The 15449-nt window shown below is 48.5% G+C and overlaps 2 protein-coding genes across 4 annotated transcripts in view; one reads left to right on the forward strand and one right to left on the reverse strand.

Annotated features, from left to right (window-relative positions):
* Positions 1 to 1078: 1078 nt before the first annotated feature.
* On the reverse strand, positions 1079 to 12998 carry CNOT9 (CCR4-NOT transcription complex subunit 9). 3 transcript variants are annotated; one of them, XM_062498177.1, is made up of 8 exons: positions 12879 to 12998; positions 9377 to 9556; positions 8889 to 9004; positions 7314 to 7423; positions 6439 to 6548; positions 5888 to 5986; positions 3363 to 3453; positions 1079 to 2680 (listed from the first exon to the last, which is right to left on the reverse strand). In XM_062498177.1, exons 1-8 carry the CDS (start codon positions 12900 to 12902, stop codon positions 2505 to 2507), a joined length of 906 nt encoding a protein of 301 aa, XP_062354161.1. In that variant the 5' UTR covers positions 12903 to 12998; the 3' UTR covers positions 1079 to 2504. The 3 variants fall into 3 exon arrangements, with proteins under 3 accessions (XP_062354161.1, XP_062354160.1, XP_062354162.1); XM_062498176.1 differs by having other exon boundaries at positions 1079 to 2673; positions 3362 to 3453; XM_062498178.1 differs by lacking the exon at positions 12879 to 12998 and adding an exon at positions 12521 to 12541 and having other exon boundaries at positions 1079 to 2673; positions 3362 to 3453.
* Positions 12999 to 14108: 1110 nt separating this feature from the next.
* USP37 (ubiquitin specific peptidase 37) overlaps positions 14109 to 15449 on the forward strand; it is a 33330-nt gene continuing 31989 nt past the window's right edge. Inside the window, exon 1 of the mRNA XM_062498136.1 lies at positions 14109 to 14268. Within this exon, the coding sequence (XP_062354120.1) occupies positions 14113 to 14268 (156 nt within the window). The 5' untranslated portion in view covers positions 14109 to 14112. The remainder of the gene's footprint in view (positions 14269 to 15449) is intronic.

Genomic DNA, 15449 nt, shown 5'->3' on the forward strand with positions numbered 1-15449 from the left:
TCAGCCGGCAGCTGATGGGGCAGAAGGGCTTGGAGGCGAGACGGGGGAACAGACAAGGGGCTCCGGGATGGGGCGGCAAACCCCAAGGGATTTGGGGTTCGGGGGACAAATCACACCTTATGGCAAAGGAGACAAAATCGCCGGCACTCTTCCTGCCCCGCGCCACCTCAACCATGCAGCTTGCTCCTGGGCACCGCAGCCCGAGAGAGGGGGTCCCAGAGCCTGGGGTTCCCAGAGCCTGGAGGTCGCAGCCCCGTACCCGCCGTCGCCCCCTCCCCTCCGCAGGACGCCCGGTCCGTACCCGCTCTCTTGTCGCCGCTCCCCTGCGCTCCGCTCCGCCGGTGCTCCGCCGCCAGCGGCCGCACGGAGCCGGGGCTGCCCGCCCCTCGGCAGCGCCCGGGCGGCGAGCCCTCCCCCGGCCCCCGGCCCCCCGCCCCCGCGGGACGCCCCCGGCCCCCGCACGCCCCGCAGCCGCTGTCTCAAGGTCGCTTCGGATTAAGGTCAAGCCACTCCCGAGGCGGAGCGGCGGGAGGGGGGCGCGGGTAAAGAAGGCTTTGGGCTGCCGGTAGGGTTGGGAGCACCCTGCGGCGCCCCTCGTTTGGGGTCGAACCCCCATTCTTATCCTACGGTTGCCCCTGTCTGTCCCCAGCCCCGCTCGCACCTATAGGGATCCAAGCTGCGGCAGCCTTAGGTCAGGCCGAGCTGGGGGTAAAGGGTGCGGGGCACGGACTAAACTTTGGGGTGGGCGATGCTCTAACAAACCTGGACATCGGGAGAATGCAGCAGCGCTTGCAAAGACGCTCCAGGCAGGCAGCGAGTGCTCTCTTCCTAGCAGGCTCGCTGCCTTCCTGCAAAGCAGAACAGAGCAGCATCCCCTCCACACTACCTGCCCCAGAAGAGATGCGGCACCTCAGGGACGTAGCCAGTTCCCACTGGGAAAGGCCACTCGTTCCAGCTCATATCCCCAAGACGGCACATCCCGCCGTTCTTCCCATCTGCAATAAACCCCCATCGCGCCGCTTGCCCCCACTCCCCCCGAGACCAGACCAGACCAGTTCCAAGCTGTTGGCTGGGGTTTTATTATTTATTTATCCGAATTAAAAAAAAAAATCAAACAAACAGAAGCATTTTCACACCCTGGCAAGGTCAGGGTGAAAAGGCAATGGTTATAAAACAGGAACCCGAGGGCAAGGAAGAGGCTGTGCTCTGCCCTTGTTATGCAAGGCTGTGAGAGGAGGAGGGAAGGGAAATGGTGGGATTTAAGACACTGTTGGCACGACACTGCAGATGATCAGCAAAATGGGCTACTCGAAGAGGGGGGAGAAATTAAGTAGCTGCCCGGGCTTGCCTGCAGCCAAGAGCAGGCTTTGCTGCCGCAGAGCCTGGGAGCTCCTCCACTGCTTCCGAGAGCCCGCCGCGGCTGCATTAGCCCCTTGGCACAGGGGTGGCAGGTAAGTGGCTGCTGGTCCAGTTTAATTACAGTGGGGCCATGGCAGATGCCAAGGCAGGTTTCAAAGCTGAAATGAATGCACCTGGCTGGCAGAGAGGAGCAGGAGGAGGGGGAAGGGAGGGCACAGGACTGAGAGGCGCCTGGCAGGCAGCAGCAGGTATAGAAGGCAGCATACCTGGAGCCTGCAGGCAGCAGGGGATCAGTCAGTCAGCAGCCTGCCCACCAGCCCAACACAGGTGCCCTCACATTGAGCTCCATGTGATAAGCCAGCCAGCAGCCTTCCCAGGTCTAGATGAGAGGCCAGCATACATCAGCCTCTGACTGCTGGTCAGCTGTGGCAGTGCACTATTTACAGCACAAGAGGCACAATCCTGCTATCTCCTTCCCCAGAGCCCTGGGAAGCAACCTTATACATGGGCTCATTGCAAGTAAGCCACCCCTCCCCTTGGGGCAAGCACTGCAGTGGCCTTGCTGCAGCCACACCAAAGGAAAGGAAGAGAAGCTCACTGTGCCAGACAGATGCAGAGCCTGGAGAAAGGTTGTGCTGGCAGGGAAAAAAGCTGCCTCTGGGCTACCTGCAGCTGAGTAGCAGTATTAGGAGGGGATAAAACAACTGGATCAGCTTTTATTCAGTTCACTCATCTGAACAGACATGTAAACAAGAAGTGACAAGGAACTGGAGGGACGTGGCGCACATATCTGCTGTTGTGCACCACTTGGGCGGAGGCTGAGTTTGCTGGAAGAATGGACATCTGCACTATCCCCTGCCTGGACGTGGGGGAAGAGATGCCACCCAAGCCTCCTGGAGAGACTGGGATCTATACAGATTGTTTTTATTGATTTTTTTTTTTGAAGCTGTAGTATCAGCATTTGCTGGTGTTGGGATCCCCAGAGGCTTGCTGCACTGCTACATAGCAGCCCTTTGGCTGGGTGGGATGGTCCGACAGGCTGGCAGCCAGTTGGCGTGCCCAGTTTGCTGCAGAAGAGGTCACCTGTTCCTGGTTCTCTGTAAACCTGAGCTGTTTCTTCCCCAGTGCCCCACCTCCCCCAGCAGTCATTGCGGAGGAAGAGGGATGCCCCGTGGGTCAGTGACTTGACCCTCTTGCAGGTTCTTGACAAGCTGAGCCAGCCAGCGTTTTGTGGTGGTGTCATCCTTCAGGACCTGGGCGAAGGTGGTGTCCTTCAACTGGTCAGGAAGGCACTGCCTGAGAGCTTCACGTGCCCTACATCAAGAGACAAGAAATGGGGCCCAACAAATAAACTCACAGGGGCAAGAGGGGAGCAAACCCCACTGGGGACACAGTGTTCCTTTCCCTGGAGGTCTCCCTGCCAGAGCCAGCCAAGGAAAGCACTGAGCAGCAGCACTGCAGCTAGTGGCACTCAGCCAGCCAGCCAGTCCGGCTCCCACCCCTCACACTAAACCCCACCAAGCATCCCCTGCACCCCAACACCCAGCAGCAAGGTGATTGCAATGCCAGGAGAGATTGAGGCAACAAATACAAACCAAACAACTTTGGGCAGAGCTACTGGTCAGCAGATCAGTTTGTATTCTCTCAACTGAATTTCATCTACTGCTCACAGTCTGTCTGATGCAGAAGAAGGAGAGTACAGTGTACTTCCCCAGGCCCTCTTTTGTATCTTGTTCAAGCTACATTTGAGCTCAGGCAGTAGTAACCTGCACAGCTGGAATTTGCACAATCCCAGCAGTTACTGCTTCTCCCACATACCGTAAAAGCTCCTGTGACTAGCAAGAAAAAAAATCCAAGCAAAAGCCCCACCCATCTTCCACACTGAGCTAAGGCAGACAGACCAGAAACCTTGATTCCACCCAGGTGAGCACTGTGGAGAACTGAAGAACTGTGCTTCCAAGGGCACAGGAGAAGCCCCTGCCCAAACTCCTAAAATGTTTACCTGGGATTATCGGAAAGGCGAAGGTAGCAGCGGACGACATGTTTCAGCAGCCGTGCCGATGGCTCCTTGGAGAGCTGCAGGACCATTTTACCCTGTTTGACAGAAGCCAGTCAAGCACTTAGTCTTTAAAAGAACAGCTTCACAATCAACACAGACTGGGAAAGATCATGAAATCATTCACTCTGGCTTCCTGCACAGCCCCATTACCTTCTATCTAGATATCCCTGCACAGAGCCTGGTGCTGCTTGCCAAGATGCCTTTGAGAATAGCAGCTTGCCATGACTTGGAAAGAGCTCTCCCGGCAGCTCGAGGAAAACTAATTTCTGTTTATTTTTTACCTTCCTAGGAGTACTTAGCAACTCTGTGAGACTAAAGAGAACCTGGGGTTCCCCCCTCATGGAAGACAGACACATTCCAAACACTTTGATAAGCTCAGGCTGAGTGACACATGACATGTGTTCCCAAGCTCTTCAACACCCCCTGTTCTCATACGCATTCCCTTCATTTCAACATCCTTTTAAGACAACAGCAATACCCTGGAAAGCCAAGCGATAGGACTGGGCTCATCCACACCACATGTAGCAGGATGCTGATCCAGTCTTAGCATGCATCCAAGCTGCCTATTTTTTCTTTCTGCTACATTCCTTGTGAAGCTGTTCCAGGGAAGCGTAGACAGATCTTTCTGGCACAGTCTCTGTTTCTCACACTAGGTAGGACTTTGCATAGGGCTGCACCTTTGAACGTGCCCAGCTGAACAAACAGCATGGATGCCTTTGCACACCTGCTATGAAGAATTTAACAGACTGCTGGCTTGTATTTAGGAGTCAATCACATCTGCCCAACAAGTTGTTTTTTTCCTGTAAACTACACTGGCTAGCCCTAATGATTTTCCCCATTAGCCAAATTCACCTGCATTTGGATATCCTGGCTGTTAGCAATTAACAGGTCCCCCTCATCTGCCCTTTTTCAAGCTTCCTGATCTTAGCAATTCCCCAGGATACCAATTATTTCTTCAAAATAAATAACCACAAGCTTCTCAGAGAGCTCCTGGATGGAAAATACTTTCTCTTTTAAAAGCATGTAATACTTGTGTGACATATTACTGTTATCAGCAGACATGGAAGTAAATTATCACCCTCATCAGACAGGAGTATACTATCCTGATGTTTGAAATAGACAACAAAAAAAAATCTGTTAACATTTTCATCCTTCTCTCTTACACTATGGAATATTGATCCTGCCAGTGCTTCACCCAGTGGTGGGACTACACATGGTAACACAGCTTTACACACCCACATTCTTCTGTGTTCAAGGAAGAATTCACTTCTGTGAATGGCATGGTCTTCTTCCCTCCCCTACCTCAGTGTTTCCAACTGCATCCTTCATTTTTCCCCTGAGTCAGATGTACTTTCATCAAAGCTGATCTTCTTGAATGCAAAAAATCACATCACATTGGCTATTAGGGACATCAGCTCAAATTCATTCATATTTTGTTGTTTGTGGGTGAATAGGAGGCAATGTTTTCTTTACATTTGCAAAAACAGACAAGTAAATATCCCTAATGAAAATATTAACATTTAGTCAGAGAATAAGCATTGTTAGGTGCCTAACTTACTGCTGCATTTTCTTCTCCTGAGACCACCCTTTAAAAAGCAAACAAACACACACAAAAGCACGGCAATAACTATTCTAGGGTAGATTTGTATTCCCCATGGCAAGCTCAAAGATTAATCTCAAGTTGGGGCTATTACTCCTGGAATGAACAAATTTTGAGTATCCAAACTTGTCCTTTACAGGGATCACAGAATGGACAGAACTTGTTTGCTCTCTTTGTAGTCCAACACAAAAATCAGAACATATGCACCAGCTAGTGGGAGCCAGATGCAGAAAGGAAAAAAATGAGGGTGGCATTTCAGACAGCAAACAGGAAACCCATGAAACTCCTTGGTCAAAGACACTTCGGGTACAAAAAGTTTCCATAGGTTCAAGGAGTGGATGGGACAAACACTGGGGGTTGCTACATAGAAACCCCACAAGTGGCCCCAGAAATCCAAAGCTGAAAGTAGCTGGCAACTGTGGGACTGTTCTGAGGACAAGTATAATATATACTTGCCCTACTCTTTCAACATGTTGTGAGAGATAGGGGTGGGACATAGATCCATTATCTGAATTGTGTGATCGTTCTTACATAAAATGAAATCAATTCATGTCCCACCAACAACTGGAAACACCTACAACTCTGGAAAATCTTTTTCTTTTCTGAAGATGTTTACTTGTTTTGTCTTGGAGACTTAGTATATCTCACACACACAACTAATGTGTGTTCTCTTGACATGCAAACCAGAAGTACATATAAAAAGGAAACATGGAAACAGAGCAACAGTGCCACAAGCAATTAGCCCAAGAATGGTTTGCCTCCCTTATCCTGTACTCCAGACAGCAGTAAAGTAGTTGCTGAAGAAGCTGGCTTCCATAGCCTATTTTTTTCCTTTTAGATACAAATATTTTAAAAGCAAATAATCTTACCAGTATCATGGCAACATGGGAAAACCGCTCGTAAGTCTGACAGATATATGCCAGACCTGTGTCATCCAGGAGGATTTTCTGAAGAATAAATGTAGCAACCTAGGATGGGGAGAAAGCAAAAACAAAGCATATAAACAACTTACCTACCCTGAGAAGGGACAGCCTCTGTATGGTGCTCTTTTCAAGTCAGCCCCAGAGTCAAAAAGCCTTCCAGCAGGCAGCATATGATTTACTCAGTGAAAGTTAGAAGCCAAAATAAAATGAAGGACAGTACACAATGCCTGGTATCTCTGGCTAAAGAAAAGAGATGGACACAAAGCAGAGTGTACAAGATGACTGGATTCAAGTTGCATAAGAAGCCAGCTACTGCCAGGCCTATCAGGCAGCCTCAGGTATTGGTCTGTTTGGTTTTTGAAGAGGTAAAAACTCTACCCAGTCTTGTCCCACCATTTGCAACAGCAGAGAAGCTAGCTCTGCAGGGCACTGGCTGTCTGGTCAGTCAGAGATGAACAAGGTGTCTTTATTAAAACAAAAAATAGGTAAAAAGGTACCGTTTTGGAGAGCTCACTGCCAGACTCCATAATACGCAAGCACAAGGGGATAATTTCTGTTGTCAGTAAGAAATTTATCACTTCTTGCTCGTCAGTTTTCACCAAGGCTCCTTGAAGTAAAAACAAAACCCAAAATCAGTAAATGATAAACTGTTACCAAAAAATCTTACCTTTCAAAGAGGGCCTGTGCTCTGCCCTCCCCAGAAACCATTCAGTCTGAATGCCAGGCAGAGCAACTGTCATCCTAGACATGTTGCAGCACATGGCTGGAGAAGAAACCATTTTGGCAGGGTAAAGGTAATCAGTGTAAAAGCAATAGGTTTGGGGGTTAATTTGCAGAAAGGGAATGCACTCTTGGCTCTCTCTCAAACAAACACATGAGGATCAAGGCACCCACAGCAACCTCTGGAAGGAAGAAATGCATTTTAAGATATTTTAATACTCTTTATGCATTGAGAGAAAAATGATTTGGGCAGAAAGAAGAAAGAAAAAAATAATCAAGATAAGGGGAAGACAGGGAAAATACACCCAAATCAATCAATGACAGAAACCCAAAGAAAGCCTGACCTGCACCCACCCATCCCAGTGTCTAGCTGGGAGAGCTGAGGGTGAAGGTAAAAGTCTGCAGGTACTTATGCTCAAAGAAACGTATTTTTGGCAATGCATTTAGACTTCAGTGGGATTTTTACAAGTGAAAAGGAAGAGGAGTCTGCCTCCACAAGGGACAAGGAGCAGCTCTTTCTCTTACTACTACAGGACTTGTAAAATCCCAAGAACAAGAGACTTCTGACTTTGGTCATGCAGGTCTCTATGGTTGCAGCATGAACTGCTCTAACTCAGTACAAGATCAGTCCAGCACTGGTCTGGCTGCTCACCAATGACTCCAAGGCTTGTGAGCCGCAGGTACTCAAACGGACGGGTCTTGCTGACTGTGTGCAGGAAGGGGTACAGGAAGAGAGGAATATGAGCTGCCAGAAAAGCTGATCTGTAGGAAAGAGAGAACATACAATGTGAACAACAAGGAAAACAAAATGAGCACACAATCTAGCATTACCACATAGAGCCTCAGACTACTCTTGGTGGACCCCATTGCTACTGCTCCTCAAAGGTGGGTAACAGTTAATTCTCTGTGGAAAGGTAGGAAGCAAATCCTGCACTGGGCACAGCACAAAACCTAACATCTGATCTTTCAATTACCTGCATTCCTGCCTCAGCAGATCAGGAACTGAGCACACCCTGTTGTTTTTATTCCCTTCTCCTGCCACCCAGACCCTATGTTTTGTACATTCACTGCTGTATTTCACCCAGCAGGTTCCCAATGGCAAGGCTCGTCAGCCACAATGCCTGCGAAAAGTACCTCTCAGACACAGAGACTGGCTGAGCTTTAGGCATCACCAGGGTTTAAATGTGCACCAACACCTTTCCCCAAGAGTCCTCATACTGCCTTCTGGTGCCTCATACTGCAGTGAAAAATAAAGACTGCAGGCAGAATGCTGGAGATTGCTCTGCTAACAGAGGGAAGCTCTCTTGCAAAATCATCCAAAATACTTCTTCAATTTTCAGTTTTCAAACTTTAAATGTAAAGGTGAGTAATGTAAAACTACCCTATTTCTTTGGATATCATCTTATGGAGGGTTGCTGTTTAACACTGCTTTGCAGCACCTCAAAACCAACTTCAGCTATGCTGCTGCTGCTTAACAGTAACAGAAGCCTGAGATTATGGATCTCTGGGTAGTTTCCTTCTGAGTTTTAGCTACTGATTTTGGCTGAACCAACATCATATTTTTCCCTACTGACATGGGCTAGGCACAGTTTGAGAAAACATGAAGTCAGACACTGGCTGAGGACTCCAAAAATGGCTTTGCTATTGCTCCCTTGCCTCACACTTGCCTGGGAAGGACAGTCCTGTTCTTTCCACCCATTCAACAGCTGGTCTAAAAAACTGTAAGCTGAAATTTAAGGAGTTCTTTTTTGATTTCACAGAATATTCTGAGTTGGAAGAGACCCAAAAGGATCATGGAGTCCAGCACTTAAGTGAATGGTCCATATGGGGACAGAACCCATAAACTTGCCATTATTAACACTGTGCCCTAACCAAGCTCCTTGTCTAAATAACTGTAAGCTCAAGGATCCTTGCACACAGCACTCAACACAAAGGTACCCTTAATTCTGGCTGACTTCCCAGAAGCTGCCACAATCCAGTGTTCTGAGAATTTGCAAGATCTCAGGATGATCCAGGGAATGCAATGCATTTAGTATCATAAACCTGTCATCCTGGTAATCCATGCAAACAAGTACAAGCAGCAGGCAGCTGCCTATTTATCAGCTCTGTTGTATGCTTCACTTCCCTCAAGAAAAGAAAGGCACTAAAGTGCTTCTAAAGTCAAACACATGGGCTCAAGTATCAATATCAACACCTTAGAAAACTCACACAACTTGGAAACACTTACCTAGTTTCAGGGTGTGATGCAACACATTGTAGTAGAGCTAAAGCATTGCAGACTCTGTTGGACTGATGGGCTGTCAAAGTCGGAGGGTTGATGGATGGATAAATATTTACAATTTCCTAAAAATAAACAGAGTTGAAAGTTAAAGAAGAAAAGTATCAGAAAGCTACACCAAAGCACTTGCCTGGCAAGGAACTGCAGTGACAGCTGATAATGGTCTGCTTTCACCAAGCATTACTTTCAAGTTACATGGCAGACACCATACTGCCTAGGCAAGGGCAGAGCTGGTTCTAGCCAATTTAACATGGAGTCACAGGAGTGCATTCAAATAATCTGCTCCCCTCACCACACAATCCAACAAAGATCATACCCTCAAGCAATGGCAATAAGGGATCCCACCAGTTCCTCCCCAGATCCACCTCATGGATGCACAAACTCTGCAACATGTTGATGCTGCACCACAGAATAAAGACACAGACAGCCTGACCCACCTGAAGGAGTGCTGCAATCGTGCCAAACGAGTGCCACAGCATTGGGGCGAGGTCAGGCACAGACTCGCGCTTCTTGCTCAGCTCCAGCAGTGCATTCTCCCGTGTCTCGGGGCTGGACAGCTCATTGATCCACTGGTAGATCTTTTCACGGTCAACTTGAGCCAGTGCTGTTGGCACAGGCTGCGAGGGAGACAGAAAAGTTTCAATGCAAACAGGAAAGTTTCAATACAAACATTTTATGTGAGTCTCACCCCAACCGGTCCCACAATCTGATAGAAAAAAAAAAAACAAACTCCTGAATGAAAGGGTGGGACCTAAAGCTCTGTTGATGTTCTGGATATGGATCCATCCCTTCCTCAGATTAGTCAGTATTTCACATATTTGAAATTCTAAGGCTTTATTTCCTGGCCTGACTTGTTAACACTGTCTTCCTTAATCACCTTGTCAAGCACTACCTTTGTAACTTCATTCAGCAGTGAGAGCCAAGCTGCTGCCCATCTGCCCAGCAGAGCCCCTGGGGAGCAACAGTCTTTTTAGCCAGGTATCATTTGCTCCACCTCTACTCTACAATACCCAAGTGCTTCTTGGGCCACACTAGCCCAAACCCAAATCAAGTCTTTCCTCCCTCCCTGAAAAATGACTGAGGTGGTACAGAATAACCTCTGGGGTCTAGCTATGACCTCTCCTGTCTACAGCAAAATTTAACTCTGTTCTGGCCAGAACCAGGACACTCACCTACTCAATTTGTGATTTTTCTCCCAAAATCTCAAACTAAATTAGCGATCCTGCCAAGTTTCTTGTGCCCCTACAACTGTTTTACACTGAAGCTCAAAAAGAGAGGGAGAATGAATAGAGCTCATTTGTTATTATGTGGGATGATGGATTGACAAGCAGTGTAGCAATAATGTTGTTATAATCCTGTTATCTAAAGCTTCCATCTATTTTTCTAGACTCACTGGAAGTTTCAGTTCCTGTAAGCTTAAATACATTGACCCCTTAAAAGCAGAATCACGTGCTTGTGATCCCTAGAGAACACTAAGTAGATTTTCCACACAATTAAGTTTATGATGCCCAATATCTGCCTTAGCCAGAACAGACTGCTTTTCATAGGCTCTACAGTTGCTCCTTTTGCTTCAGTTTAAATAGAAATATGTATTTTTTTCCTAATTCCCTATTACTGTTTCTTCTTCTTCCTCAAAGACCCAAAATTCTGGGGAACCCTGAGGGCCGCACAAATCCTGCAAGCTCCAGGACAGAATCCCACAAGACAGACTTTCTTTTGCACAGAGGGAAAGTAAAACTTATCAACAGTATTACATCAGGAAAAATCTTCTAACACCCTTTTTCCTTCTTGGGGAAAAGACATCTCTAATAATCACATAACAAATTGATTTAGGCAAATGGCTTTCTCTTCCTAATTGACCTAGGCACAGTGGTAAAAGTCCTGGTCAGCCAAAGCTGGACATTGACTAATGGGATAACATGTGCTTTTTAAACTATTTTGATAGCCCATCCATCCAGAAACACTAAAAATGAACTCTGAACTTCCTTAGCAGTGGATTACCTGGTTCTAGCAGGGCTTTCAGCGCCCTACAGTAAATTACAGGTATATTAATTGGTTTCAGTCCACTCTTCAGCACTCTGTGATGTCTTCAGGCTGGAAACCTAAGTGTCAGCTCTGCCATTAGCATCACTGTATGAAGACCAACACTCTAGCTCACTACAGCTTTATCACACCAGTGTTCACAATACCCGAAGGGATTCCTGAGCCAATCTGTGACCTTACAAAGAGGTGACTTTATTTACTACAGGTCTTGAGCACATCTCCAGAGCCAAATATCCTTCCTTGTCCTCTCCAGTCTAAGAACGTTATGGTACAAAACATTTCAATACAGAACTACCAGCTAGCATAAACTATGTATAAATTAAATATACATTCAAGTGAGTCCTAAAATAAAGTTGATCTCTCTTCTGAAATATTTTTTTTTGTTAAAATTTTCTTTTGAAAAGAGAGATAACCAGAACACAGGCAGAGGATTAATGGGAGATACATATAATGGGAGTCCTTCATGCATTTCAACAAACGCTTTAGAATTACAATGCTATGAAAATGTAAATGCTGATTAAGACAGTCTACCTGATCTGGCACACCCTTCCATGCTCTGGAGAACAGTACTTCAAACCAGAAGTATTCAGCAGCACTCCAAGAACCAGTTAAAGTCACAAGCATTTAAACAAAGAGGAAAAACTTAGAAAGTTCTCTAATTCCTATTCATCAAAACTTTACTTACTCATTATCTCGTTAGTCCAACCAGACCCTTGATCTAAGCTCATCTGAAACAGCTCTAAAACTGCTGGATTTGCAATATACCTCCCACACTCAGTACACCCAAGCCTCAATCAGCTCTAGGAAGTCTGACACATGCCTTGAACATGCATTTGGAGAACTGAAAACTAAAACACAAACCAAATCACATGGGAGATACAAAGCAGTAACCACATCCTTCAAACTCAGCTTCCATTTTTGAACCCACCCAGGCCAAGGTAACATTCCATTCCTGCCTGCCTGAACATCAGGCACCATATCCAATCTTGGCAGCTTCCTGAGGGAGATGAGGGCAAGCACCAGCTATGGAAGGTGCTGCACTGCAATGGGGCAAAAGGAAAGAATGAACAGGCAGCATCTGCAGCACTGAAGGGCTTTTCACCATCTACTCTTTGCCTGTGCAATCAAGGCCAGCAGTGAAACAGCTGCCCAGAGGGCAGCGGAGGTGGCTGGGCATGCAGAAGGTGTCATGGATGAGTGTTTTAAGGTCACTTAAAAAAGATCTACTCTGAACTTTGTGCCTCAGTGGGACGGTCTTCCTTATCCCTTCTTATCCTACCCCATCCTATCCTTATCCTTTATTCACCGCTCTTCCCTCTCCACACACTCCGTGGATAATTTTTTATTTATTTTGGTTGTAGATTAATTAATCTTAGACTTTTGTTTGCTTTCCCTCTACGTGCTTTTTTTTTTTTTTTAAGTAGCAGAGCAAACCTTAGCAACGAAATTTGCCACGCTTCTGCTTCTGTATTAAACCTGCTTTTACCGGTACCTTTGCTAGTAATTCTTTAAGGGACCTTAAAACACTGATTCCCTACCGGAAGCATCAAGGCGCTAGGAGGGAGCACAGCAGGCAAGGGGGAAGGAGGGGAATCCGTACGTGATGCACAGGAGGCAGAGCCGGGTCACCCAGCAGGGGAACCCTCCGGGCCCTGGACGAGCCAAGCGGCAGCAGAGCCCGCACACGGCACGGAGCAGCCGGAGTTCGGCAGCTGCCAAACAGACCCGGCCGGTGGTGCCGAGAGGACGGAGCTCACAGGGGCTCCGCCACCCCGCGGCCTCAAGTTCCCCCGGCAGCCAAAGGCGGCCGCGCTCCCGCTCCCCGCACTGCCCGCGCAACGGGGCCCCATCCCCGGCACCGTCGCCGCCCGACGGGGCGCGGAGCCGCGCGCTCACCGCGGCCGTGGCCAGGCTGTGCATGGTCGGAGAGCGGGAGCGGAGCCGGCGCCGCCTCAAGCCGCCGTCACAGCCGCCATGGGCTCGGGGCCGCCGCGACCTCTCACCCGCCGCGCGGGGCACGCCGGGACGGGGCCGGGCGGGGCCGGTGCGGCGCCGGCGCTTGCGCGCGGAGCGGGCGCGCGCAGGGCGCGCCGGGAAGGCGCCGCCGCGCTGACGTGAGCGGGCGCGCGTTGCGCGCCGTCTCGCGCTGCTGTGGCCGGTTCCCGCCATCCGCCGCCGCCCCCTTCCCCCACCCCCCCCCCCCCCAGGCCTCGCCCCGGGCCCCGCGGGACGCGCCGGAACGCAGGTACCGGGACTCCCCGCCACCGGCGCTCGCCGCCACCGACTCCTACCCGCTCCTGCCGCCCACCCGCCCCTCCCGCCGCGCGGCGACCGCCTGCCCTCAGAACGGCCCGGCCCGGGGCGGGCGGCGCTCCCGTGCTCTCTGTATCCCTGTACGGCTGAGCGGCGGAAGGGGAGCCGGGACCAGGCCTGGGAAGAGCGGGACCACCGCCAGGCCGAGCCGGGAGCTGCGGTGCCTGGGTGCGGGGCGCCTGGGGAACCTCCCCGGCAGCGCCTCCTGGGCTGCGCGCGGGGGCCGCTCCATTCATTCTTTCTGGTTTTTATCGGGAATGCGCTTCGCTCTGCTTTCCGGAACCCTTGGGGCTGTATCTCTCGCCCCCGGGCCCGCGGCTTTCCCGGGCAGAGAGCCCCGGGGGAAGCTGGAGACCCCGTCCGGGCCCTGCCAGGTGGCCGCGGATCCCACACCGTCAGAAACGAGCTCTTTTTTTTCCCTTAGGCTTACTCCAAAACTTTGTTTCCTATCTCATACTGTCTTTCATCGGGCACTTTTTTCCCCTCCTCTTTCCTTAGATTCGCTGAGGTTAAGGGGTCTTGAGGACATACGTGTCTGCAGTTGTGTCTGCTCACCTTTCAGCAGTAAGGACTCGGTGCACTGCTGTTCGTACTGGGAGAGGTTTTGCTAATCTAAGTTTCCTTCACTGCTGTCCAGCTCTTCCTCACTGCGTTTAAAAAACAGTGAAGCAGTTCTACCAAACTTTTACGGAAAGTTCAAGGCATGCTTCCGTCTTCCTTTAGCCATTGTTTGGCCTGCCAAGTTATGCATGTCTCCTTTTTAACAGGTTTTTAAGGTGGAGCATACTTACTTGTTAGCCCTTTTCTGTGAGAAAGCATGGCGCTGTTAAAGGTGCACGGACCTGTCCGGATGCGCAGCATGCAGACTGGGATTACGAAATGGAAAGAAGGGAGCTTTGAAATTGTGGAGAAGGACAACAAAGTGAATCTAGTAGTTCACTACAATGTTGGAGGAATTCCAACGACGTTTCAGGTATGCCAGATATTAAGGCTTTTGTTTTAACAGTGCATGGATTGTGCTCTCTTGTGAACAGCTGTCCTCTTCAAGGCTATTAAGTGTCCCGTAGACTTCCCTCTGTCACTGTTTCTTGTTCCTCATTTCCCGAACACTAATCTCTTTGTATAACTCTCCAGTAAATTATTTACAAGTATTGTTAAAGGATCCACCAAGGTTGGCAGTGAGATACCACTGAATGGGAAGAACCAAAAAACAGCAGAGAAAAGTTACAGAACTATAGAGCATTGTGGCTCATGTTTTGGATTTTTGGAACCTGTAACCTTTCTGTTACTGGCACATTTGTATTCTCTAGAGGAGAAGATCCTGACCATTTTATACTAGTTGTTTCCCCAGCTGAAGTTTAATGGTGTGATCACACCTGTAGCCTTTGCAAGGCTTTGCTAAACATTAGTTGTTACAGTTTTAGGTATTAAATGCAGATGTAGATTGCTGTTAAAGATTCTCTTGAAATAGTCGACCAACATTTTTCTCATTCTGTAGTTGTTTTCAGATCCTAGATTTTGTGCAGAATGCCCCAAATCAAAAGCAGAGTGCTTTTTCTGTAAGAGGTACATACGTGTTTTAAACATATGTAAATTACATTAGAGCAGTTGGAAGAAAAATTATCCCATCTTATTTAGCAACTTTGCAATAGCCTAAACTGATCTAGATGTTCTATATGGCTTCTGCTTTTTTGTGCTGTTTTTCATCAGTAATGTTCACCAGCCTGTTCTCTAAGCCATTTCTTTCTGTGTGCAGATGTTATGAAAAAAAGTTAATTTCATTTTTGAAAAAAAAAGTTAATTTCTTTCTGAAAGGTTAGGTTTTCACAGCCTTAGTGTGCTAAAAAGTCCCAGCAAAGAATCTAGCAGCTGGTGTTGCCTTGAAATCAAGGCCATGAGGAAATAGTTTGCTGTGGATTGTTCCCATCTGTGTTGCTGTAGACTTCTCTGTCTTCTCACGTGTGCTGCTGTGGTTTAATCCACAACCTGTGTGCAGGTTTGGTTTAATCCACCGTTGCACCGTGTTGCTCCTGAGGAGAGCAGTCTTGGCTTCCCCTCGTTCATCCCCTGGGTGCTTGTTCTCACACACTCCTTTCTGCCTGGATGAGTGATGTGATGTGACAGCAACTCGAAGGGAGGTTCCACAGGGAGGAT

This window comes from Cinclus cinclus, chromosome 9, assembly GCF_963662255.1.
Source record: "Cinclus cinclus chromosome 9, bCinCin1.1, whole genome shotgun sequence".
Lineage (NCBI taxonomy): Eukaryota > Metazoa > Chordata > Aves > Passeriformes > Cinclidae > Cinclus > Cinclus cinclus.